The sequence below is a fragment of the Nuphar pumila genome, chromosome 1 (assembly GCF_984573655.1).
Source record: "Nuphar pumila chromosome 1, dmNupPumi1.hap1.1, whole genome shotgun sequence".
NCBI lineage: Eukaryota > Viridiplantae > Streptophyta > Magnoliopsida > Nymphaeales > Nymphaeaceae > Nuphar > Nuphar pumila.
This window is the reverse complement of record NC_143249.1, coordinates 23,885,311-23,913,178: the sequence shown is the minus strand read 5'-3', so window position 1 is coordinate 23,913,178 and position 27,868 is coordinate 23,885,311. Positions and strand designations below refer to the sequence as shown.

Below are 27,868 nucleotides of genomic sequence, written 5' to 3'. Positions count from 1 at the left end.
AATGACGACCCTATACGTGGGTGAAAAAGATTCATAAGACACAAATTTTTCTGGAGGTTTAGAGATTCTAGACGTTCTTCTAGGTGAGACTTCAGAGTATTTTTGTAATGCACATGGAAGATTTTGCTCTCTACGTCTTGAATATTGTAGACTAACATCCCTATGGATTTGCTCTTTATTATCATCATTTTCAACAGCAATAGGACTTTGATCATTGTCAAGGTCACATCCAACATCGCATTTATTGGATTTTGAAATTGGATCAATTAAAAACGAGTATTCAGTGACATCCTTGGATTTTTCAAATTCAAAGAAGCTTTCTTTTTCCAAAAAAGATACATTTCTTGACACATATAATTTGTCATTTTGAAAATCGAAACACTTGTAGCCTTTTTGATTATCAGCATATCCTAAAAAGGCACATGGGATTGCACGAGGAGAGAGTTTGTCATTTCTGTTGGTGAAAACAAAACATTTGCATCCAAAGACTCTTAATCTAGAATAATCTGGAGTTAAGTTAACAAGCTTTTCTATTGGAGTTGTATTCTTTAATGAGGAAGATGGCATCCTATTAATGAGGTAGGTGGCAGTTAGGACCGCTTCAGCCCAAAAATTTTTTGGAACTTGATTTGCAATTAGCAATGTCCTAGTAGTTTCCATAATGTGCCGATGTTTGCGTTCGGCTAGGCCATTCTGTTGTGGAGTGTGTGGACATGATCTTTGATGTGTAATACCATGTAAATTGAGATAGTCTTTGAATTCGTTGGACATAAATTCTCCCCCTAAATCAGTGCGAAAAATAGAAATATCATTTTGAAACTTATTTTTAACCATTTTATGAAATATTTGGAAGTTAGCAAAGACATCAGATTTATGTTTAAGAAAATAAATCCAAGTATGTCTAGAAAAGTCATTAACAAAAATGACATAATATGTATAACCACCTTTGGAAATAACTGGTGCGGGGCCCCAAACATCCGAATGTATTAACTCAAGTGGTCGTGAGGAAACAAAAGTTCTACTAAGAAATGGTAACCTTTTCATTTTGCCAAGAATGCAGTCTTTACAAGAAAAATTTTCAGAATTACAAAATTTTTCCAAACTTGGAAAATATTGAATTTTAGACATATGAGGATGGCCAAGCCTTTTGCGCCATAAATCCAATTCTAATTTCTGAATATTATAACAAAATGCATTCTTGGGTAATTCCAAAAAGTCCATGTAATAAAGTCCTCCTTCTCTATGGCCTTCCCCAATCAGCTTCACTGATTGGTGATCCTGTACCCAACAACCATGAGAAGAGAAGGAGATATTACATCCATAATCAGATATTTGCGAGACAGATAAGAGATTCAAATTAAGTTTAGGGATATATCTAACTTCTGGGATAAAAAATCTTTTGGATTTTTGAAGATTTTCAAAACATCCTATTCCTTTTACTTCGAGAGATGTGCCATCGGCTGTAAAAACCTTTGACACACTTGAGTTATTTTTAAGACATTCGGATAGACTATTAACATTTGGGATCATATGAAAAGAAGCACCAGAATCTAAAAGCCAAGGAAAGTTACCTGGACCGGAGAAAGATGCAACTGTCGCTCAAGTTGAGGCTTCAGTTGAGAAGGATACCCCTTTGAGAAGAGGTTGAAGGATTTCCATCAGTTGAGCCATAGACACAGGTGCATCTTTATCTTTTGACTCAGATTCAACAAATGCAACTCTTTTTTCTTCTCTTCTTTATAACTTTGGACATTGAGGCCTATAGTGCCCCGGTTCATGACAATGATGACAAATAACTTTTCTTTTATCAAAGTCGCCGTTTTGCCTTCCAAAATGAGGCGGCTTGTAAGTACGAGTATGATTCCCCGGTCTAGATACAGCTAAAGCGGAGTCATCATCAACTTTTGGAGTACTTTTTCTAAGTCTATTTTCCTCCATAGTGAGCTCTTCTATAGTATCAACAATAGAAGGAATTTTTCCACGATGCAAAAGGTCTGATTTGGTGGATTCAAACTCCGGCCTTAGACCATTCACAAATTGATAGAAATGTTCCATATCGAGTTGCCTTTGGCGAAGCTCGATGTCTTCGGCACAATGCCATTTGGGCTCAAGAAGAGCCAACTCTTCCCAAAGTTCGGACAACTCATTATAATATTCTCGAATAGTTTTATTTTTTTGAGTCATTGTCCGAACTTTATCTTGTAAATTGCATACATGTGCAATATCTTTAAGGGAATACATGTTTTTGAGGTATTCCCAAGCCTTATCGGCATGCTCAAACTTAGCTAGACTAGAGCATTTTTTAATGTCTATGCTATTGATGAGCCATGACATAATTTTTGCATGCCCTATCCTCCATTCTTTCCATTTCTTTTCATAAGTGGCTAACGCCTTACTCTTCTCTTCTTACGTTAGAGGAACCTCTTTATCACCCTCTTTCTTGGTAAGAGATAGTTTAGGTTCCAAATCGGAACCATCCACTATACCCCATAAACCTTTTCCCCAAATGTGGTGCTTCATAATCGAAGCCCACATTACATAGTTAGTATCATTTAGCTTCATAGGAATGATGGTGATCTTATCATTGTCATCCATCTTTTACAAGGGTAAGAGAGGAATAAATAGGAGGAGAGAGAGAGAAAAATAAAAAGAAAAGAAAAAGAGTAGACAAAGGAATAAGAGAGGATACAAAACCAATTTTTTTTTGTAGCACAAGTTCGCCTTTCTTCAAACAAATCTTCTTGAGCCAAGAACAAGGTGATGAAACACCTTTTGTAAATGTGGCACGAAAATCGAGGCGGAAGCACTTCAAGATCTAAGGATTTCGTAGCTCTGATACCATGTAATAAAATGGTGGTCTTCAACAAATGCACAAATAACTCACAAACAAATGTCTATTGGAGACACTACAAGCATGACCCTTGAAAGGGTATAAAGGGAAGAACACTTGAAAAATAAATAATACTTTATTCATGAACAAAATGCTTAAGAAGCATGGTTGTTTACATTGAAGGGGTTCACCCCTATATATACAAAAAAATGGGAGAGAGAGGAGAGCTCAGTTTGAGCTCTCCAAAAAGAGACTTTGGATTCCAACGTCTCTTAATATAGCTGTTGGACTACAGTCCAACAGCATTTATTATTATAGTTGTTGGACTATAGTCCAACAGCATTTATTATAGCTGTTGGACTACAGTCCAACAGCTACTTGCACAGTCAAGTTCCAACAGGAAATTGACTGGATCAAAATATCTAGTTTTTATTGAACTAGATGCTAAAAAAGAAAATAAAAAAATAGAAAAAGAAAATAATAAAAGAAAATATAATAATATTAAATAATATATATATATATATTGCAGTTTACATTTTAACAATTCCAAAAAAGGTGGGGACGGGGACACAGATTATATATATATATATATATATATATATATATATATATATATATATATATATATATATATATATATTAAATATCACATAAATACAAAATAAATTCAAAACAAACTGAATATAATCTAAATATATATGCTATATCTAAAATATATATTATATACTGAAAATATAAAGTTATAAACTGAAAATATAATTATAAATTGAATACAAACTTGTATGTACGGAGGGTTAAATGGTGTGTCCAGGTGTCGTGTGTCGACACAGGGACACGCGTGTTGAGATGGGTACGGAAGGAAAAAAATGGAGTGTCCGTGTGACATAGGCCATATATCAAGGGACATGGTACTGGAGTAAATAATGGAGCATTAACAACTTTTTTCTGATTTCAACAGTAATTCTAAATCAATAGCTTTCAAAAGCAATTTTTCCCCCAACACCATGTTTTTTATGTATTAGACATCTACAAGGTGTTGCATGGATTCAAATCTTCCAGTGGTGACATTTTAGTAGTTGATATGGGTTTCCACCCAGCTCATGAAGTTTCTCCAAAAACTAATGGAAGCTGGATTTCCCACTTGTGGTTGTTAAGAATGTCACCAATTTTTTTAACCCCTTGAGTGGTAGTGCTTATAGGGTTGGTACGACCAAGGATATCCTAGCAGGTTCATCAAAAGTACACACAACTTTTAAAGGGCTTTAGATTCCCAAAGTACTACTAATATGTCCTATATACTCCTTCAAAATTACTGAGTATATGAAAATAAGTTATCATGTATTCGTTACTACAACACCATTTATTAAATATTTTTGTAAATGCATCTACTAATTGATTTAGCATAAAAAAGTATGCAAATGATAGGAGTCCTCAATCAGCAATTACACATGCCCAGAATAGCATAGAGACAATAAACATAACAAATCCATAAACATACAACAAAAAATTGAGATATGCTTGGACGAAATGATCATTTGACTCCTATAGTCCTATGTTTGTTTCTTGATCCCATTTTAGTAGCAAAAGAAACAAGGAGTAAACTTATCACAATAAATGTTTCCAATACAGTAGGTAATGCTTGAACAAATGTGAAACCTAGTAAAAGAACAGAGCCAAACATCCTTATGGCATCAAAGAAAGACATACTTTGGACAAAAAATGGAAGGCTGATTTTGTCCCATGGTTCTCCTCAATATATAAGAAAAGGCGTATGATCTGAAATGTCCAAACCCAAGAGTTAAAGGGTTAGTTGATAAATAGAAACTAACTATCAGAAGCAACATCTCAAAAAAGCCATGACAGTCAATACTTGTGATAACGATACAAATGGAAAGCTACAAACAAATCAAGATATCTACTATTGCATTCCTTGGCAATAAATAGTTCCAGATCAGGTAAATAATATCTAACATGAGACGACAAGAAAAAAAATGACCATTCATCAAGGAGAAACGTACAAAAATTCTAAGAAATGTGAGAAATTCAATAATGGGTAAGGGACTAATGCCTGTTCACCCTACCAAGAGAACATACAATGCATTCAAAATCATGCAACCTCATCGTCACCGATTAACTGGAACATCCTTCCAGCTTCCACACAAAAAGGAAACAGCCATGGCGGATAAAATTGATCAGGATAACAAAATGTCACTATATAGTGCTCAATGTAGAACAAAGTTCATTGTCTTTGTGAGATATGCTGCATATGCATGCATTATTATCTTTATTATTTGATCTTTGATGATGTCTTTGTTAAAATATATACATATTTATATATGTATATACCAGAGTTACCGGAAGCTTCTTAGATAAGTGGGAAGCCCACTTCCTAGAAACTCGCTTCAGAAGCGCGATACTCCATGCTTCCGAAACTTGATGAGAATATTGATTCTCCCATGCTTCTCCTATACTTTCCACACACTTTATCTATTCTTCTTATATGTTTTTTCACTCTACTTTTCATGTTTTTTGTGTTTCCTCTCATGCTTCTTGCTTTCTCTAAATTGTTAGTATCATTTTTAGATTTTGTTAAAAAATTAATTTTTACACTAAAAATCATCAAATTTAAGAATAATCACTTCTATTTTAGTTTTTATTTGCATTCTATTTTGATTCTCATTCAATTCTTATATTGTTTTTTATTCCTCGCTTCCCGCTTCCTATACATTTCAAAATGCATCACTTCTCGCTTCCGCTTCTCATATTGTTTCTGACTTCCGCTTCCTAGTTTGGCAACCTTGGTGTGTGTGTGTGTGTATATATATATATATATATGCCCTCTAGGGGCATTTTAGCCTTTTCCCTCTTATGTAATAGTAGCTGCCCATTAAGAGTAGCATTGTAATTCTTTTTTTTCTTTTCTTATTTTTCTCTTTGTTTGACTTTATTGTACAAGGCCCTTAGAGTCATTGGGGACATCCCAACAGTTATATTTATTGTCGTTGGCAGCTCTCCAAGGGCTCTAAGAGCCCTCTTGTGGCCTATTTAAAGAGGCTCCTTGCCTCTCCCCTTTATGTTGTCTCAAGCATTTCAATACATATTATTTTTTATATTTTTGTGCTCTCTCTCTCTCTCTCTCTCTCTCTCTCTCTCTCTCTCTCTCTCTCTCTCTCTCTCTCTCTCTCATACGCTTTGTGAGTTGATTGTGCTAGCCCTTGTGGCTTATTGTATTTTGCCCATTAGAGGCTTGTGTGTTTTGCGCACTCTTTATAGCCCTTAGTGGCATTGCATTCGTGCACATTTGGTTTCATTACAGTCTCATTATAAATACTTGATTTGCGATTCTATTGTTGTATCTTGTGAAATTCATCATTGTTTCATGTGCTATGCTTTTTTGGGGACTTTTTCTAATTTTTTCTGATATTTTAGATTTTTTTGAAATTTTTTAATAAAAAGATATTATTGTTTACGAAAGATACAATACGTATCTTTTTTGGGCCTGACCGATACGGGTTACAATACGCTTTTTACAACCTTGATATAACTAATAGAAATCACAATTTAATAATTGTGTATTTTTTTTATGAAGACTCACTTCCCATGTTGAAATCCATGTCCTTGCAAATGTGTTTGTTTCTATGTCACATGGGTGCGGGGGTGCGGCACTTTCAAAAAACTTGGGTGCGGGGGTGCGGCAAAAATATAATATATATAGTCCAAAAGTTGGACATAAATGACCCTGGATGTGTTGACCGCACCCAGGGTCAGGTTGACCACACCGGGTGCTACACCCGCGTCGACGCGGGTGCAGCACCCAGTTGGCCGAGTCCCTGTGACATAGGTTGGTTTCCTATGATAAGGAAAGCAAATTTCAAAAGTACTACGCCTCCAACATCCAAAATCAGTTTTCTGAAGTAGGTACAAACTTATGGTAACCATGGAATAAACTACAAACAAAACCTTAATGGATGCCTACATGATAGCAATGTTGATGTATCATACACCAAAGACAACCTTAAGGCCAATTGATAAATTATTCATTTAAAACGATGGGAAAGTGATAAAGATCTCAAGGTAATCCACTCTTAAAGGGTCAATCTACCATCAATAGTAAGCAAGTTGTGTCCACCAAACAAGATAACATTTATAGAGTTACTGAACCACCATGTTTCTACAGTCAAAAAGGTTTGATTGATATGGAATAGTAGCCAAACTCTATCCTGCCATATGCCATCACACATCTTTCTATTGAATTTCTTGGAGTGCACATTGATGATTTTCAGTTATGAAGATTTTTCACAATCACAAATGAATTTCTGCTGTAATTTTCTTAGGTGCGCCTCTCTCTTCCTAATCACCTGGTGAACATAAGTTATGGAACCTTTTTGGCCCTATTTTTTCATTGGCCAGTATCTGAATGGTGAGAGCCCTTCCCCTTGCCAAAACCTTCCCCTTCCTGGATTTTAATCATTCATGTTTTACTCCACTCCACAGTCATTAGAAAATCAGCATTTGAATGAACATACTAAGTCGGACATGGTCAATCATCAGTGTTAATAAACGTTTTTTTACTTTTACCTCAGTGCAAAATTTTTGCTCTAGTCCCATTTGGTGAGCAAATGTAGCCTTTAGTATCCGCATGTAACAAAACCTTCCTCTTTCCAATCCTATTTGACCAAAGGATATTTAGTGATATGCATGCAAGTGTTTGTGTATGTGTGTGAGTTAATAAGCACACAACAACAGAAACTCCTTGTAATGCCAACAGGATTTATGAATGTGCCCTGAATCCTGATCCTTTTGTAGATTTACTTAATTATTCTTGGAAGTAGCAACTAATAGAATGAACCTCCATAGCATTTCTACAATGGTTAGAGGCAAAAGGATTTCAGTGAGCATTTCAATATATACTAGAAACATTGAACGCTAATTCTGTTTGAGAATGCATGTGTGTGCATGTATGTATGTACCTGTATATATGTGAAGATGCAAAAAAATTTGCAAAATGGAAGTGCATCTACTAGCATATGTTTGTGTATGCAAAAACAAAGCACCTTGCAAAATGGAAGTGTATCTACTAGCATATGCTGTTAAAGAATAACATTGGTAGATAGAAACCAATGTAGAGCCCTATTCAACTTCAAAAAAATCAACAAAAATTCAAAAGAGCATATTTCAATGCATTCCTACTGCAATCCCTCAGCAATGACAATCGCTCCTAACATGCAATTATGCTTTTTAAATTTCCAAAATCTAGCAACCATAATCAAACAACCCAAATAATAATTTGTTCAAATCAAATTTACATGATACAGAGATACTCCAGATTCATTTTACATAATAGATGGAACAAGTTTCTTACAAAACTTGAGATATCTTCCTCTGTGTTAAACCCAGCTTTTGCCAAACTATTCTTGGGCAATTCACCATCATTGGCTTCAATATTCTTAATCATTGATGATGAAAAAAGCACCACCCCAAATCTCATGGGAATATTATTTTCGTACAAAGACATAATCATCTCGACAGTCTGTACATACCAAACAACCAAATTGAGAAAATGAATCTCCAGAGTCAACTTCTTTAACAAAAAAATGAAAAACATTTATTTTAATTCAGTCCTATTACTCAAAATCAAAAACCAAAAAGCTGCTAATGTACTTGCCTGAAGCCCACATATTGTAGCAGGATCAATTACATAAACAGCATGGAATATATTCTTGCGTATATAGCGGAGCTGCCCAGGGAAGACCGGCATCAATAGCTATGACAGAAACGAAATTAGAGGCACTCTAATAAGACAAAATCATACAAGAAATGATAGTTGAAAGAAAGATCAATTTATATCTGTATTGCACAGTGTGACAACTAAATATGTTTTATAATTTTATGTTTCTTAACAGTTACAGCACCCAGTGATACCTACCTCATTTATGTTGCTTCGCCAACGCCTATACATGACATCCTCTTCCAAATTGTTTAAGTAATGCACATGGGTAGAACGAAAATCAACACGAAATGTAACAGAATCAGAAGGTGGTGGAGCTAGCAATAATTTCTTTATTGTGCTTGAAGGAATCTGAAAAACAAATTCAACTGTAAGCATTTGACAAAAAGATAACTGGCAAGACATGCCCAATTTTCCAAAGCAACCCAAATAAATATCCACCATTGTTACTAGTTTAATTAAACGTTGGTATCAGGTGGGAAAATCACTATGCTTTTGAAATATGGGAAGGTGTGGCTCTGCATTTTGCAAATTACACTACTCAAAAACATAGCCCAGACAATTAAAACATTTTAAACAAAATTATCATATATGTTACTTTCTGGGAATGGCGTTCAGAGCTTCACAGACCAACCAACTTTCACATACTTGTATGCATTGCAACACAGTACAGACACGCACATGCATGAAAACATATCATGCACATACTCTGCCAAAATTACTAGAATTGACACGACCAACAATAGGCCAATACAAACTCAGGGCACACCAATGAGACTTTGTAGTCATTATTAACATGAAACTAACTGGTTGTTAGTGTAACATCTTTTTGAATTTTGGTTAATGATTAGTGTTACCATAAAGTTCCACGTCTTCCATAATTAGTTTTTCTTAATATTGTGCACCTTTTGCCGCCTATGCGGCCAACTATTTTCATTTGTGATTGGAAATTTTTTATACTTTTGCAATTTCCCTTTTCTTTATGTTAACCATATTTTCAAATTACAATATTTTGCATATCTTGCCATATAATATGATGCAATACGATTTTCCTTATTGCAGATCCACGGAACTCAGGAAAATGTACAATTTTAGAACAGTTGAAAACCAGCAACTAGAAAATTTGAGAAGCTGGTTTGAATCAACAAATAAATCATGTTTTTCTAATACATGCATCTCTTGTTTACCCAGCATTTCCTTGAAGTGTGTAGCATATCACATTGCCAATTTGACTGCCTTCCACTTAGGCTGTGCAATCAAGTTATGATACCACCTATTTTCATCCACCATGTTGCCTTTGCCAATTTGATTGTCTTTCCCACTCATCCCTTACCTAATAGTAATAGCTGTTGTTCCTGCTGGTTTATCCCCGAATTTGACATTTAGAAAGAGGAGAAGACTACAACATATATTAAGAATTTAGCTGTAAAATTAGTGTTTGAGGAGCTACATGGTGTTATGGTTTCTCGTTATGTGATAGGGAAAATTATGTCATGCACCCATTATATACTGTTTCATACTTTATTGTTGTCTACAAAGACGATTTTTTCCTAGAATATATCAGCATATGAATATAGTTAAGAAATGCCGAATGAGAATTACTTCTCCATCTCAAGCCCTAATTACTTCACCCAAATCTATTCCTCTTCTTTCTCTTCCACTCTTCTACTCATCGCTCTACCTCAATTTCTTACTACATCCTCATATCGCATCACACACGCACACATGAACACATATTCTACACAAACATCCTACTGCACATCATTAGACATTTAGTGTCATCAATCTTAAGAACCATTGCACCGTTTAGTTCATTTCTCGGAAATAAACAAATAGTTTTCACTATGCAATGTTGTTGCAGTTGCTATTTGGACTCCATTTTTTCTTTTAAATCATCTTGACTGTAAAATGGTTCATGTTCCCAGAACTCCACATGCCTTGATGTCCACACCTTTATGTTCACAGGATCATAGCATTTACAACCATTTTGACCTTCCGGATATCCTATAAAGCAACATTTCACTGCCTTAGGAGACAGTTTATCTCTGAATTGTTGAGGAACTAAAATAAAACAAGTACTCCCAAATGTCCTCAGCATGCCATAATCTGATTCTTTTTCAAAGTCTTTTATAGGGAGAAACTTTTTCAACCACATTAAAAGGCATTAGATTTATTAAGTGCGCAGTTGTTCTTAGTACTTCTGCCCAAAACTCCTTAGGCATTTCATTGTTGAATAAGAGTGCTCTAGTGGGTTCCAATATGTGTATATTCTTCCTTTCTACCACCCCATTTTGCTCTGTAGTGTAAGGACAAGACCTCTTATGCACTATCCTCTTTCCAAATACAAACTCATGCACTCTCCCCCTAAATTCGAACGTAAGATTCTTACTTTAGTTGCAAACTGAGTCTCAACGTACACATAAAATCTTTTGAAAATGTCAAACAATTCACTCCGATTTTTCATAAAATGTATCCATGTATATCTGGCAAAGTCATCAATAAAAGTCACAAAATACATGGACCCTCCCTTGGACGCGACAGGGGAAGGACCCCATACATCAGAATGTATTATCTCAAAGGGACTTACAGACTCAATTTTCCTAGAGCTAAAGGAGAGAGCATGACTTTTAGACAACCTACAGCTCTCACAACACCTAACATCACTAGAGACACCATGCTTACAAGTATTTCCAAGAAGACCAGAAGATAAAATAAATTGAAGCCTAGAACTAGACACATGACCCAATCAACAATGCCACAATACAGAAGAGTCCAAAATTGCAGCACCAACTCTACATCCACCATCTCCATGACTTTGATCCAACTGATCCAGAAAATAAAGATGACCCTGCCTATGCCCAGTCCCAATCCTCCTCCCTGACAATCGATCATGCACATAACAGCTATCAGGTGTAAAGATAACATCACAATTATATTGAGTGACCTTAGCAACAGAAAGTAAATTTATAGCAAGGGATGGAATAAAAAATACTTCTGAAGCATTAAGTTTTTCAAATGGATTGGACTCAAAGTTAACAGAACCAACTTTTGAAATAGTCATTAAAGAGCCATTTGCAACATGAAAGGTTAATATTGGTTAATATAGACTCATTTGCAGTCATATGACACGACGCACCTGAGTCTATTAACCAACCTGATGTCAGGCTAGGAATACCTGCATAAGCACAACCAGATGTACCAATAGAAGCAGATACACTAGAGGAGGTAGACAGTGAGAGAAGATGTTGGACTTGCGGTGCTAGCTAGTCAAATCTAGAAGTAACAGAGACCTATGCATCAGAAGAGGAGATGGAGGTAGAAGCTGCAACAACAAGTTGATTTTTCTCCTTTTCAATGTTTTTTTCTCCCCCAACAATCCCTGAAATTGTTGCACTTCCTCCCATCTTCATCCCCTTCTTCTTTAGTACAAGGCATGACTTCTTCGTGTGCCCTATTTCCTTACAGTAGTGGCATTGTACACTATTCATCTACTCATGTCATACTTAGGAGATCCCATCTTCCCCCCACCATAGTTGTTGAACTGTCTGGCTGCCACCATAAATGAGTCACCGAAGAATAGGACTAAAGTGATTTCATCTTAGTTTCCTCAACAATAATTTCAGAAAGAGTCTGAGTGACCTGAGGAAGGAATGTCCTATGAATAATAGCACTTCTGACATTCTCAAATTCAGAATGCAATCCCACAAGAAACTCAATTACTCTTGTTGTCTCCCAAGATTGCATTTTTGTTTTCATATAAGACTTGCAATCCTTGCACTACTCACACTTTTTTTTGTTGTCAATTAAGGCCAAAGAATTTCATTAGTTGCATTTCAGAATAATACTCTTCAACTGACTTACTTCCCTGCCTTAGAGCTCTCAAATCTTGCATCAACTGATATTGTCTTGCCCAGTTCTCCCGCATATACACTTGTTTGAGATAACCCCAAGCATCTTTAGCTTTTACAAACTTTGAAATACTCGTAGCAATTCTTGGTTCTACATAGCCAAAAATTCATGACTTAACCATAGCATTGTTTATCTTTCACTCTTTGACTACATTTTCATAATTTGAATCCTTAAGTTTAGGCTTCACTGCAGTCACATCAAGGAAGCCTCCGCCCCTTGCCATCAACTATGGCTATTATAAAGTCGGACCAAAAAGAATAGTTGGCTCCATCCAACTTTATTGGAGTCAATTGGATAATATTTCATTTCTCCGTTCACGCCAATCCCCCAGAATACATAACTCAATAATCCTGCACAGAAAACTCACAACCAAACAGCCACACAACGGAAAAGGCAGGCTGAATTGAGTGCTTCTATGCAAAGAAGTTCACACCTCACAGATACATAATAATAATCATTAAGGCCACAAATCAACAGAAAAGGCCTCACCAACAGGAGAGTTTCACTCTCAACTACCCAATATCTGCATTCACTTCAAAACCACAGCAAATACGAGAGCAATATATTCATTACAGCAGTCAATGGGGTCAAAAATCCCCAAAACCCAACTATTGTCCCTTCTTGGAACCCAAAAACACCTTGAAATCCAATAATAATGCTCCAAAACTGGTACTAATCAATGGCATAAGTAAAAATGACCAAAATGCAAACAAACCCAAACAAAGAAATCAGACTATTCAAGCAGAATCGGCAGATTTCACAAATCTGGTCTCATTTATCACCATTTTCAGAAAATCAAAGAAAAATGCATAAAAATTCCAAATCTCCTTTGATTGCCATGGTTTTTATTTCACAAGCTTTCTAAAATCATAAACTAGCAATCCCCTACCTCAAACTCATGAACCCTTTGCAATCCTGCTGATGTTATGATACAGATCCAATTAAAACCAGATTTGTATTGGCATTGGATGAAGCGGGAGCAAGAAGAGACCCAACCCAAAACGGTTTTGGGTGGATTGGAGCAGCAAAGATGGACCCAAATCCAAGGAGGGGCCGGCTAGACCTAGTGGGGCCACCTAGGTGTCGACCTCCCATTGGGAGGTGCCTAGATGGTCGTGCAAGAGAGTTATGAAAAGGCTTCAGTGTTACCTAAGGCTCTAGTAGGTTATATCTAAAGAGCCTCTTAGGTTTTTGTAAAGCCTCTTAGGATTTCCCAATTTCTCTTTAATATTTCTTGTAAGGGGTGATGGAGTTATGAGTCCCCCTTGAGCCCATAAATAGAGGTTTCATTTATGTATTGAATATGAAAAATCAGGTTAAGAGTTGAAACTCTCTCCCTCTACAATTCGGCTCTCTCTCTCTTTGGGTGTGACCCCTTCTTCCCTTCTTTTCCCTTGGCCCCTAGGTCTCGTCTATATCGGGTCCCCTCTTGACCTTGCTGCGAGTCCCTCCTCTTAACTCATCTCTCTTTCAGTATGGTCCAGACCCTACTCTAGTGTGGTGGCTGATCCCTAGTGGATCTGTTCATTGCAAGAGGTCCAAAGCTGCAAGCCAGGCCCTGCTTCACCAAGGTGCTCAAGACCCAGTGCGGTGGACTCAAGCTTAACTGGTGCAGTCGTGACACCGTTGTAGATTATTCCCGACAAGCCTACCTAAGTCCAGTAAGTGGTTCCAACCTTTGTCCTTAGCCCCAGCTCAGCCAAGAACCCAACTAACCCGGTGACCCCTGCTAGGTTCGTGTTCGGCCTGCTGTCAAAAGCAAAAATTGGACCGACTTTGCACAATCATATCTCCCTAACCAGAATGAGTTTGGTTTTCAAATTTGAACCCTAGCTCAATTCAAGTGTCCTAAGCCTACCCACCGAAATTTAGATTTTTTTCATCATCCCCATTAAGAGAAATAATTTTTGCACCAAACCCTGTCTGAGCCCAAACCCAGTCCAGACCTAGTCTGTCCCCATTTCTTGTTCCCTGTTCCCGAACTCATAAAACCCAAGCCCTGTGGAGTTAGACCCTACAATTTTTACAGGATCTTCCCTCTTGTGACTAGAATCAACCCTCAAAATCTGGGATTTTTCTGCCCAGCTATTTAGGAGTTCTGATTTTTCTACCCGAGGCTGTCAAGAACCCACAGACCATGTTTTCTGTTTACCCTGTTTGGACTTGAGTGAATTTTGTTTTGGATCTAGTCAAAAAACCCTGGGCCCAAAACGTATCATGTTGGCACTGAGGCATGCAAATCGAGGTCAGGGAAAAACTTGACCAAAATGAAGCTTTCTTCTCCAACCCTCCTACAAACTCTGATTTTGCTTTGTGTATGGCTATGATACCATATTACAAAGGCAAATATTGCAACTAAAAAGGAGAAGAACGAGGATCAACAAGAATACCTCCATTAGTTGCAAAATGAGGTAGAGATACAACATATAGTGGGGCAACCCCTTAGGGTTACACATAAGGACAAAAAATAATTGACTAGAACCTATAGCTATGTTACAAAGATACCCCTCTATAAAGTAAGTATGTACATAGAGCTAATAATAAGAGGATATCACACAAACATGTAATAAGGCATTTCCTCAACAGCAGAGAGATACCAATATGAAGCTATCACTCAGCCTAAAAACTACACGAACTTAGATCATATATTTCTCGTAATCAAATCTTCCTTAAAGAGGGAGAAAAGAAAAAACTACATGTGGAAACAAGTATCTCCACATGAATAAACAAATGTGGTACTTGAGGAGCTTTCCTGTACAGTTGCATTCACAAATTTCAAATAAAACATGCAAGATACATCACCTTCAAGCTTGCAAACTGGTCAATCAATGACAACTCCTTATGAACCATGTCCAACAACCTACCAAAAACCCAAAGACTTTCAGAATAGACATCATGGACTAAGGATATATATATAATATCATAATTGCATGCAGTGAAAAATGTTGCATAGAACAAAAACAAATGCATCCAATACTGATTCACAACAAAATTTCCCATTCAAAACCAAACTGATGATCAATATAGTATCAACATAGAATCCTGCACCAAAATAGGAATGTACTTTTCTTTATTGGATATGATAAACATGAGTTACTTATTTGGAAAGAGGTACAGGCAACATCAAATACAACATGATAACATACAAGGAACAAAAGCAATATCAGCAGTCATAATTTCCTAGTGACCCCAGGAACCCTGGGGTGAATTGAATATAAATATCAACCACTTGTTTGGAGTTTCCTTGATGTATTTTCAACGGATTTTTCATAATCATGATATTTTATGGATATGACAGATGTATAAAGTTAAACAGGTATTGGTACAACACATAAATTTGAAAAAGCTACAACACTAGAGACAAGGAGTTATACCCAGAAATGCAGCACACACTGTAAGGATGATTGAGCCCCTGTTGCTTATATTACCGCCATTGCCATTGTTGTGACCAGCACTTATAACAGATGGTGTAAAGAAATAGATAATGACACAACTCCAAGCTTTTTGATACATTATGGTTAAGTTCTTTGGCTTTGAAAGGCCTTGTAAGGTGTTAAACAGGCTACTTGGACATCATTTGAGATGTTTTATGTAGATATAGTTCATTCAGCCTCCTTCCTTCATGTACAAATTACTGCTCATTTTGTAGGATTCTCATTTAAAATTGTGATATTGTTTTCATATGTAGATAAACATATTTGTTGCAGGACAAATGATTTCCATCACTAAAAGGACAACTTCATGAAAATTTGATATATTTAAGCTTTCTAGGCTTCTTGTCAGCACTGAGGTTCTGTTTCTAAAGAAATTTATTTGCAAATTTTTTTACTTTATTCTTTAATGATAATCTTGAGGCGATAAGGTGGCTAAGACTTACATAACCGAATGTAAAGGTGCAAGATTCAAATGGTAACTCGCACTCCACTCCAACACCATCCCAACAGTTAATGCTCCCATCTATCTCAGATAAAACATACAGATTTTACATATGGGTTCAATTAGTTAATCAGCTAGAACATGAACCCCGTCCTAAAGGATTTGAGCTTGTACATTGAGTCAGAAGAAATAATGAAGGAAGATGGGAAATGGGCAGTTGGTTGAAAGAGGGACCCTATGTCACACGGACTCTTCTAACAGGGCACCGCACCCGCGTCGCACCCACACCCAGACAGGTGCAACACTTGGACACAACTTCCTTTGTGTTAGGTGAAGTGAACCACATTGAGGTCCATTTCTATCCAAAAGTATATTTAGTTAACCCTAATCAAGTCCATTTTTATCTATATTACATATATAAATACATAAATGCACACACATACATGTAGTGTTAACTTAAAACTATTAAAAAATTATATATATATATATACACCCTCCCCGCAGCCCCGCACCCAAGTTTTTTTAAAGTGCCGCATCGCCGCATCCGCACCCGCACCTATGTGACATAGGAGGGACCCCACTATGACTGCTTTGAGGCATCCTATCAGCTTCTTTTTATTGATAATATTTATGACATAAACATAAATATTTGCTGCCACATATGCATATGTATCACGTCTAATATCCTCATACATAATTGCAATAATGCACTACAAATTCATGTATTTTGCAAGAATACCAAGCTGCACATATACCAAATCATACCCTATGTGCAAAATGATGAAAATGCCCTAGCATATCTATTTCTCACAACATCCACACACACACACACACTTAAATGATGAATTTGCACTTAAGACGCTATTTATGCTTATGACATGAATTTTGAAAGCACATAATCATATACACACTCTTATATATATATATATATATATATATATATATATATATATATATATATATATATGTGTGTGTGTGTGTGTGTGTGTGTGTGTGTGTGTGTGTGTATGTATGCATTTATATAAAATGTACAGTCATGTCCTCATATCCTAATTTTGCAAAACTTATGTGTTGTACCAAACATGTTCACATCGTATCTCACACCAGTGTCCATGTCTATGCGACACAAATAGATTTTAATCATAGTCACATATGTCGTTCTCGACAATGAAATATCTTGAGAGATTTTGAAAATTACTGTTTTTATTAGAAAAATATCAGGAAATTATTGTTTGTTACAAATTATTATAAATAACATGCAAGTAAAATACTAGTTAGAATTTATAAGGAATACATATTGGTGGGTAAAATATTAACTTAATAGCTAAATGAATAAGGTTTAGCTTTAATGTGTTCACATATACAACCTTACAAAAACAGAGCTACATCTTCAAGAATAAGCAACAAGGGCGGTCTATGCCTCCATTTATGAGACATGTGGCTGCTGTGTTTTCCACACAATTGAATAAAAGTCTGACCATTCACATGGGTTGACAGGCATGTTCACGTGGAGTTCCAACATGAGCAGCACCTTTTTATGTTTTAAATACCTTTTTAGAAAGTGGTTTGTGTTTCCTTCACCCTCTCTCATGATAAAAGTTTTTTGCTATGTTTTTTAGCATTAAAAGTAGTGACAGCATCGCGATAGTATCGCAATACATTTAAATGGAGCAAGATTTTGAAATCTTGTGATAATATAGATATTATCACATTTTATGAATAGTTCATGACACTATCGCAAGATTTTCAAAATGTTGGTGATATTTATGATTATGGTTTTATCTACATTTTGTATGTCATTTTCTGTTCAATTCTATAGTTGTTTCTGACTCTACCCCTTATGCCTCATAAATGCTTTACACTTCCCACATCCAAACATTTCTTAAACTCCCACTTCATCATGGTCTATGCAATGCTTCTGGCATCCGCCTGTTACTCTGGTAACACACTCTTATGTTTCCAAGTTAATTTCTTGAGAAACAAAATAAAGAGGTAAACCCAACCAGGTAATCAGAAGCTGACCTTGCATGTCACCATCCTAATCATAGGATTCCTTAAGATCCTACAGCTAGGAAAATACGAGAGACAGAGAATTTCATGTAGGTGTCACCAACATCCACAGCTTTAGTGGACATTAACAAGCTCACTAAAATTCTTTACCCTTGCTAACTTTTAAAATCCAAGATTATACTTGACATTGTTGATGATCACCAATGGTTTTCTAGAAATTGGCAACAGAATAGACATCCACATATGCACACACATGCATGAATGTGCACAGGCCGGTCTATTGTGAACAACATTGATCCACGGATGCTTAGCATAGCTGCCCAGCAAAGCAAGAATACATCATATTTAAGCATGTTAATTTACCAATGTATCTGCATCGAGCATGCTCAAGAAAGGGAAATGAACAAGAAATTTAGGCTTTTGGACCATCTATGTCAATTACAACATAGAGATAGTTATAGCACAGATACCTGACTAAATCAGTTTTCCTTTCATAATGACAGGTAAGTGCATTTTCCACATAACTTTGGTACTGTTTCTCAGATATGGGTGCAAGGTTAAACAGCTTCAGGGTCATTCCATACAACATGCTACCTTCTAAACCTAGCATTTCTTTTTTTTAGATTGACAACAGAAGAACCCAATTACAATAGAAATTGTTAACAGATCAGTTACTGCAACCATCACATAATTCTAATTCCCAAACACATATACAGTCAGTGGTGCAACAACACGTTGCATCCTGTCACATGGAATCGCCTAACGGGCTACTGCACCCGTGATGATGTGACACATCGCAGGTCTCGCGGCACCTGGTGCGGTCAACATGAGTTTGGGTGTGGTCAACCACACCACTCAAGCTCATTCTTGATGAAAATGGACTCAGTCAACCCTGACCGAGTCCACTTTGGTCCTTGTTTAAAAGTTAGGGTTTTAGGGCACAATTCCACCCCCACCCACCTCCACCAATCTTCGCTGTCGTCCTCCTCCACCACTCTTCGCTGTCGTCCTCCTCCACCACTGACGCTCTCTCTCTCTCTCTCTCTCTCTCTCTCTCTCTCTCTCTCTCTCTCTCTCTCTCTCTCTCTCTCTCTCTCTCTCTTTTTCTTTTTTTAATGTCTTTCATAACACCTGGCATAAGCCAGGTGTTATGATAAGACCCAGGTGAGATTCAGGTCTGAATAAACCAATATTCAGAGCTGGGCAGACAGTGTCTGATTTAGATTTGTTTGATCCCAGGTCTGAATCAGACCTGGGTCAAAGCTGACTCAGATCTGAATCAGACATGGGGTTTGTTTTGATACGGGTCAAAGCAGACCCAGGTCTGAATCTGACCTAGATCAGAACAGACATGAGTCTGTTTTGGAGCAATTTTGATTCAGACCTGGGTCTAAGGAGATCCAAGTATGATTTTACTAAGACCTAGGCCTGAGATAGACTTGGGTCAAATTAGACCCAATCTGACAAGGTAAAACATATATATACCTCCCTGTAACCCCGCACCCAAGTTTTTTAAAATTGCCGCATCGCCGCATCCGCACCTATGTGACATAGGTTGCATCACTACAAGAATCATCCTTTATCAGTAAATAAGCCCAGCATTCCTCAAGTGTCCAATTGAAAATTCCTTTTCAACAAATTAGAGAACCATAGAATCTTAATCATTTCTTTTAAGCAACCAAATATTTTCATGCATGTTTCCACCATCTAGAAAGAAAAACATGGAAATGGCAAAGGCAACAATCCTGGAACAAAATTTAACAAAACAGTTTGCTAACAGAAGGAAGAACATTACAAGTAGAGATCAATATCCTCAATGTTGAGGACCGCTCCATTCAAAGCGATTAAAGATTTGCCAGGCTGGACCATGCGTTGGTTTGCAATAATTTCGTCTTTTATAGAATCATTAAGCTGCCAAGACACACCTCACAATGTGAAAGTCAATTAAACCAGTAATCATCACTGACACATGTATAAGAAAACAAATACAGATATGGACTTATGGCTTACCTTCATGCGTGATAGTGAAGAAACTATGCTAGGAAAATTTTGATTGATTTCCTGCATTGACTGCAATGGGTCCAAGGCATGAACAATCCGCTGCACCGTTTGATGCCCTAAATCTGCAAACAGATAGTGAAACTGTAATATCGTATGTTTTTACACTAAGTTAAATTCTGGATTTTTGAAAATTTGGAAGTATTGTAGAAACACCGGTAAAATACTCAATATCAGGTGACGTCAATTGAATCTGGGTTCGGCCCAGGTCTCATTGACAAGACCTAAACGAGCCAATTAAAATGTGATAAAAACTTTATTTTCGACCTTTAAAATCAAGCGAAATTCGAGCGATGTTCGGGTTAAATTTAGGAGAAATTCGAAGGCGAAATTCAAGTTATATATTGTTAGATGCGCCTCAAAATTCTGAAAACAATGATATTTTACTTGTCTGAATTCGGGTTACGGCCGGCCCAAAAATCTTTTTTTTTCAAAAAAGGCCCGCATCGATGGGACCGGGTCTGGATTGGATCGGATCGGATCTGATCCATATGATCCAAGTGAATATGGGTCTGGAAATTTTGAAACGGTGCGGGGGTGGAGACCTTGTCCCCCGCCCCGGTCCACTGCCATCCCTATTTATCATGCATTTCTTCTTTTTAATTAAGTAGGCATGTTTAGATTCAATGCACATGCATTGATTTTTTCTTTTCAAGTAATGGTACATATATATGTGGGGTCGGCTGATAACAGAAAGAATCCAGCCCGGCCGACTGCTGTCAGCTGGGTAGATTCTCAAAAAAAGTCTAGCCCAGCCGACTGCTGTCAGCTGGGCAAATTCTCAAAAGAAAATAGCCCAGCCGACTGCTGTCAGTTGGGCAGTTTCAAAAAAAAATTAAGGGAGAAAGATACATGTGTTTACGAAGTCCGACCTGCAGGTTATATGACAGTTTTACGGACTATCATATGACTGTTTATTGAAATGTCATATGACTATTTTCCGGGACTGTCATATGATTGTTTATTGGATTAATATATGACAGTTTTCTAGACTGTCATATGACGGTTATTTGACTGTTTATTAGACTATTCTTTGGACTGCTATGTGACCGGTTTTCGGGTTATTTACATAACTGTTTGTATGACTGTTTATACGTGACTGTTATGCTTCATTAGGGGTAACTGAAATGCATATTGCATATAACTCTTCATTTTTATTAAGTATTATTGAAATGCATATTGCATATAATTGTTCATGTTTATAAAATGTCACCGAAAAAGTATGTTAGATATGACTGCTTATGCTTACAAAGTGTTACCGGAAAGCATATTATATAAAACTGGTTTATGCTGAGTGTCGCTAGCATACATGTTTACGTGACTGTTATGCACACTTTTACAAGACTGGCATGCTTTATGAAATATACTAAAATACATATTATGTGACTGATTATGCATGCTTCTATGTGACTGTTCATGCGTTATATAATGTCACCAAAAATACATGTTTTAATGTTGTAAAGAGTCATCTCATACATTGCTATTATGTGCAAAAAATAACTGAGATTGTATATAGTCATCAGTTGGGCCGTGATTGTTTTGTCTAAGCCCAGCCGATTGCCAATAGAGTCTTAGTGTTGTTCTGTATGCGGAGCAGCATAGTTTCGGGACCGGTAGTCATGTTTTGTATCTCGAGCATGTTCAAATTTGGCAAGAATGTGGTTGTTTACATATGCTCATGAAATTTAATATTATGTTGGCATAAATATGCATGATATGAACACATAAATTTTGCAGTTATGAGATCACGTGCATGTTTGCATGTTATGCATGAGATGAATCATGAAGACAAACATGTATGTTGCAAGCATGTGTTCATCTGCATATGTAATTTGTTTTACATGTATATTCGTATTGTGTGTGAATGAATGTGCATTTTTGACATGTTGATAATTGTGTGGTTACATGTTCCCCGAGGATTTTTGCAAAAGATGCATCGGTGGTCAGATTTGAACCATTCTAGGTCGTGTAGGCCACGAGCATGTGTTACTCTAAAAGTTTTGTTATATGCATTGCAAAAATCCATATAAAATTATTGGTTTTCTAAATTAATGGTATTGTTAAATATTGTAACGGGCCAAGGTCCCGTGTTGTATTTTGCACGTGGATTTGCAAAATGATTCCTTTGTAAAGAATATGTCTTTTGATAAAAAGACGAAAAGAGAAACAATATAATTAATAGTTTTCTTCTAGGATGTCCCTTTCACAGTATGGGAATCTTGGATGACGGTTTTGGAAAAACCGTGAGAATACTAAAACTTTGTGTGTGATTGTGCTCCTGAACCCGATATAGTGGTTCGCTTATTGGCCATGGTTTTAGAAAGTTTTTAACCACTTTGCATGGGGATAGTATTGTAGACACACTTGTTGTTATTGGTATACCAAGAAAGTGACATCAGTGGATGTTTTCCCTGATGTCTCGACATTAGATATTGATTTCTAATGGTATGATGGATTGTGTTGATTCCTGATATCGATTGAGGAACAAATGTGGAACCTAGTAATAAAATACAAATTTTGTGTTAAGCTACAACTAGAAACCTATCTTGAACTTCGGAAATTGGTTGTGCCATTTTGAGTATTCGCGGGTTTTAATGAAAAGTAGAACTAAACTTGTGTGTATTTAATAGGGACATGCATGCAAAAGAAAACTCTGATAATAACTTAATAATTGAAAAGAAGTGTTTTCTCTGGTTACGGGTCATGGATCTGGAGATCCAGACCCGTGACATTCACTTCTCATTAATGGCATTGTGTAATATATTTTATTGTAATGAGGGTATTTTAGTACCCTAATTTTGTAATAGCAGGTTAATATAAAGGAGTATACACAACAGCCGACCCTAACGCAAGAGGGTATCGGGTTTTTCCCAACTTCTCTCTCCCTTTCTCTATCTCTCTCTGTTTCTCAGCTCTCACACGTGGAACGACCTGGAGATTGTAAATCTAACATGGTATCAGAGTCACGCTTTAGTTGAAACTGGAATCGATCTCAAAGGTACGTCTGAAAGATCTATCCCTTCTCGATTTCCTCTTCTAAGTCAAGAAAATATTTTTTTTTGGTTTGTCCCCCTCATCTCATCTGATTTTTTTTTGGTTCACGACTGACCCAATCCCATTCTTTTCTTCTCAACCAGACCTGACATCATTCAGATCTGCCTTCCTTCCTTCTTGTCCCTACAGTTTCATTTATGTTTCCTAAACTTGATCAGATCTGACGTTAATCAGATCTGATCAAACTATCTCCCAATCTAATCTGAGTCAACTCAGAGAGGACTGAGTGACTCAGCCCAGATTTTCGACTCAAATCCTTTGTTGAAAATACCTTTTTCTGTCATTAATATACCTTGTTTATCATTCTTGATCACAGCGTGATCTAATCACGCAATCAGGCCCTATTTTGATTCAACTGCATCCTTGATCAGATATGATCAAGCCGATCCACTCTCATTTCTTCTATTTTATCTCCTTTAGCTTGAAAGCATTGCGTCAATATCAAGTGGGAATTCATATTCACAATTTTTTTTTCATACTCAATATTCCATTCCTATACAAATCAGAAATCTGATAGATATTCAATTTTTGTTTCAAATCAGCAATCTGATAGCCATTGATCTGATTTAGTTTCTGCAAAAAAAAAAAACCGATACCCTTTTTTGTTAGGGTCGGTTGTTGTGTATACTCCTTTATATTAACCTGCTATTACAAAATTAGGGTACTAAAATACCCTCATTACAATAAAATATATTACACAATGCCATTAATGAGAAGTGAATGTCACGGGTCTGGATCTCCAGATCCATGACCCGTAACCAGAGAAAACACTTCTTTTCACAATCATCGTTGCCTTCTGAAAATCCTACCTGTGTTTTCAGTGTCTCTAAAATCAATAAGCCAAACCTTTGGCATGGTCGTCTAGGTCACTGCAGTAGTAGTTTCATTGAAAAGCTTGTTTCAAATAACCTCATTCCCAAGTCAAGTTTAGGAATAAATGTCAATGACAACAAATGTTCTAGTTGTCTCTTATGTAAGAGTCATGTTTTACCATTTCATTCCATCAATAAAAGAGCTTCAAGACCTTTTGAGACTATCTGTTCTGATTTTTGGGGGCCTGCTCCAGTTGCCTCCATATCTGAAACTAGATATTATCTTTTATTTGTTGACAGTTATTCTCGCTATTCTTGGATATTTTTCATGAAACATAAATCTGAGACTTTCAAGTTGTTCCGTAACTTCCATTCCTTTGTCAAAAACCAATTTTCTGAAAACATCCTAAGTTTCCAATGTGACGGAGGAGGTGAATTCTCCTCCATTGACTTTACTAACTTTCTTCAAAGCAACGGGATAAGGAAAAAGGTGTTTTGCCCACACACACCTCAGCAGAATGGGATTGTTGAAAGGAAGCATCGCCATATTGTTGAGAGTGCGATGAGCATGATGCATGACAGTAGTCTTCCGATCACTTTATGGACAGAGGCTTTTCATTTTGCAGTTCATGTGATAAATCGATTGCCCATGACTGTTTTGGAAAACAAGTCTCCTTACTTATCTCTTTTTGGTGTACATCCCAACTATTATGATTTGCATGTGTTTGGTTGTTTATGCTATGTTCATGTGACAGTTCAATGAGGCATAAGTTTCAGGATAAGGCCCTGAAGTGCTGATGACTATAAAGGGTACAGGTGCTATGATCCGGTGAGCAAGCGCATCAAAATATCAAGAAATGTCATCTTCGATGAATTGAATTTTGATTGTCGATGTACTAGTTCTTCAGAATCAAAACCTAAAGTTGAGGCTTATTCTCCTTGGTTGAATTATGAATTTCTCTCAGGAGCTAGTGATGTTTGCTCAAACTGCACTCAAAAAAGATAAGAGATCTGTGTCTACTAAAAAAAGATTGCCCATGAAAATACAGACCCAACTTTGAATCCCGGAAGGTATAAAGGCCTCGTCTACACTCGACGAGAAAGAGAGCCGCCCACCATAGTTAATTCGAATGTGGACGCATTCTCTACATCCAACATCGTTGATACTAGAAGATCCACACGTTCTCGCCATTCAATTGAAAGGTGGGTCAATTATGAAAATTTCTCATTAGATTTTCAACTTTTTCTAACCTTGAATAAAGAAGATGAACCCACAACGTTCTCTTAAGCGTCAAATTCCAGAAGATGGATTGAAGCAATGAATGAGGAGATGGAAGCGCTACATGAATGTGGTACGTGGGATGTCGTGCCAAGACCACCTGACAGAAACGTTGTTGGTTCGAAATGGGTGTACAAAATAAAATATAAACCAGATGGGACTATAGAGTGATACAAGGCAAGACTTGTAGCCAAAGGATTTACACAGGAGCAAGGACAGGATTATGATGAAACTTTTAGTCCAGTTGTGAGGAGGGGGACAATCAGAGTCATACTTTCTTTAGCTATTGAACATCAATGGACTATTAGCCAACTTGATGTGAAGAATGTTTTTCTTCATGGAGATTTGAGAGAAGAAGTATACATGGAACAACCCACTGGTTACGCAGAAGGTAATCCTACAAAATATGTTTGCAGACTAAAAAGGGCGATATATGGATTAAAGCAGGCATCTCGATCTTGGTTCGACAGCTTTTCTCTTGAAATACAAAAATATGGTTTTAAGAAATCTCTTCTTGACCACTCCTTATTTATATTTAAGAACCAAGACACAATTACTTTGTTGTTGATATATGTGGATGATATCATCATCACTGATAATTCCAATGAGCACATTGAAGAAGTCAAACATCTCTTGAATCAGAGGTTCAAAATGAAGGACCTTGGTAAACTACGATACTTTCTTAGAGTTGAAGTCGACAGTACTTCTGAAGAGATGACTCTCACTCAACATAAGTATACCATTGATGTTCTCAATAAAGCGGGTATGAAAGACTGCAAGCCCTTGAGCACTCCTAGTGCTCTTCATCAAAGGCTTAGCTCTCAAGACGGAGATCCATTTGATAATCCCACACAGTACCGTAGCATAGTGGGTATGTTACAATACCTCACTTTTACTCGCCCTGATATAGTCTACTCGGTGAATCAAGTTTCTCAGTTTATTCGTGCACCATGTGAAGGACATATGGAAGCAGTTAAACGGATACTGCGATATCTGAAGGGAACAGTTGGGGATGGTCTCATATATAAGTGAAAGACAAATGGGCAAAATGCACATGAGATCACTATTTATTCTGATGCGGACTGGGCGGGAGATCCAGATGAACGCAGATCAGTATCCGGCTATTGTGTATTTGTTGGGATGAATTTGGTTTCTTGGAGTAGTAAGAAACAAAAGGTTGTTGCCAGATCCAGTACAGAGGTTGAATACAGGTTAATGGCAGCCGCCACTGCTAAGGCTACTTGGATTAGACATCTACTGACAGAAGTCGGAGAATCGATCTCTCGATCACTTCTTTTGTGTGACAACCAGAGTGTCATTAGTATGTCCTTTAATCCAATCCATCACAGTCGTGCCAAACATATTTAAATAGACCAGCATTTTGTGAGACAAAAGGTAGAAGAGAAAGAGATTGAGCATGAATTTGTTCGAACTACAGATCAAGTGACGGATATATTTACAAAAGGATTGACAAAAAGACAGATTTTGGATGTTAAAAGGCAAGTTGTTCATGGTTCAAGATCATGCACAACTTGAGGGAGGGTGAAAAGAAGTGTTTTCTCTGGTTACGGGTCATGGATTTGGAGATCCAGACCCATGACATTCACTTCTCATTAATGGCATTGTGTAATATATTTTATTGTAATGAGGGTATTTTAGTACCCTAATTTTGTAATAGCAGGTTAATATAAAGGAGTATACACAGCAGTCGACCCTAACACAAGAGGGTATCGGGTTTTTTTCCAACTTCTCTCTCCCTTTCTCTATCTCTCTCTGTTTCTCAGCTCTCACGCGTGGAACGACCTAGAGATTGTAAATCTAACAATAATATGTACATGCATGTGTATTGGAATCATATATATTTAGTATTCTGCATTAGTTCATGCATTCTTACATGTTCTGTTTCAAGTGAGATATTATTGTTGCTTGATAATTGTTGTTAAATGCATGAATGGTTAATTGAGTTATGAGATTGCCTTAGTCCATTTTCTCTAAAACTTGCATGAATTTGATTTATGTTATTTCTTGCCTATTTGGATTTTTAGAGGTTTTTATACAAGAATCTTTGATTTGTATCCAGTATTATTTATGTTTTTCACAGGATCTGATGCCCAGTGATGAGGACGTCTATCATATGGAGCCTACGAGACTACGTGACTACTTCTGACATTATTTTTGAGGCAGTGTGGCTCTATGATTTTGGGCATTAATTTATTCATGTTCTTAAACTTTGATTATTGATTAATAAAGTTAGTAATTTGATTGTTGGTTCAATGTAAGATCCATTGTGGTTTGGAATGTGTTAAGTCTCT

General features: G+C 36.8%; 1 protein-coding gene across 3 annotated transcripts in view; it reads right to left on the bottom strand.

Annotated features, from left to right (window-relative positions):
• EBS1 (EMS-MUTAGENIZED BRI1 SUPPRESSOR 1) overlaps positions 1-27,868 on the bottom strand; it is a 109,789-nt gene that overhangs the window by 65,814 nt on the left and 16,107 nt on the right. For all 3 annotated transcript variants that reach the window (XM_089993529.1, XM_089993598.1, XM_089993667.1), the window contains exons 7-13: positions 20,364-20,476; positions 20,149-20,264; positions 15,270-15,327; positions 8,757-8,909; positions 8,496-8,594; positions 8,193-8,360; positions 4,538-4,606 (exon numbers count right to left, since the gene is read on the bottom strand). In XM_089993529.1, the coding sequence (XP_089849655.1) occupies positions 4,538-4,606; positions 8,193-8,360; positions 8,496-8,594; positions 8,757-8,909; positions 15,270-15,327; positions 20,149-20,264; positions 20,364-20,476 (776 nt within the window). The remainder of the gene's footprint in view (positions 1-4,537; positions 4,607-8,192; positions 8,361-8,495; positions 8,595-8,756; positions 8,910-15,269; positions 15,328-20,148; positions 20,265-20,363; positions 20,477-27,868) is intronic.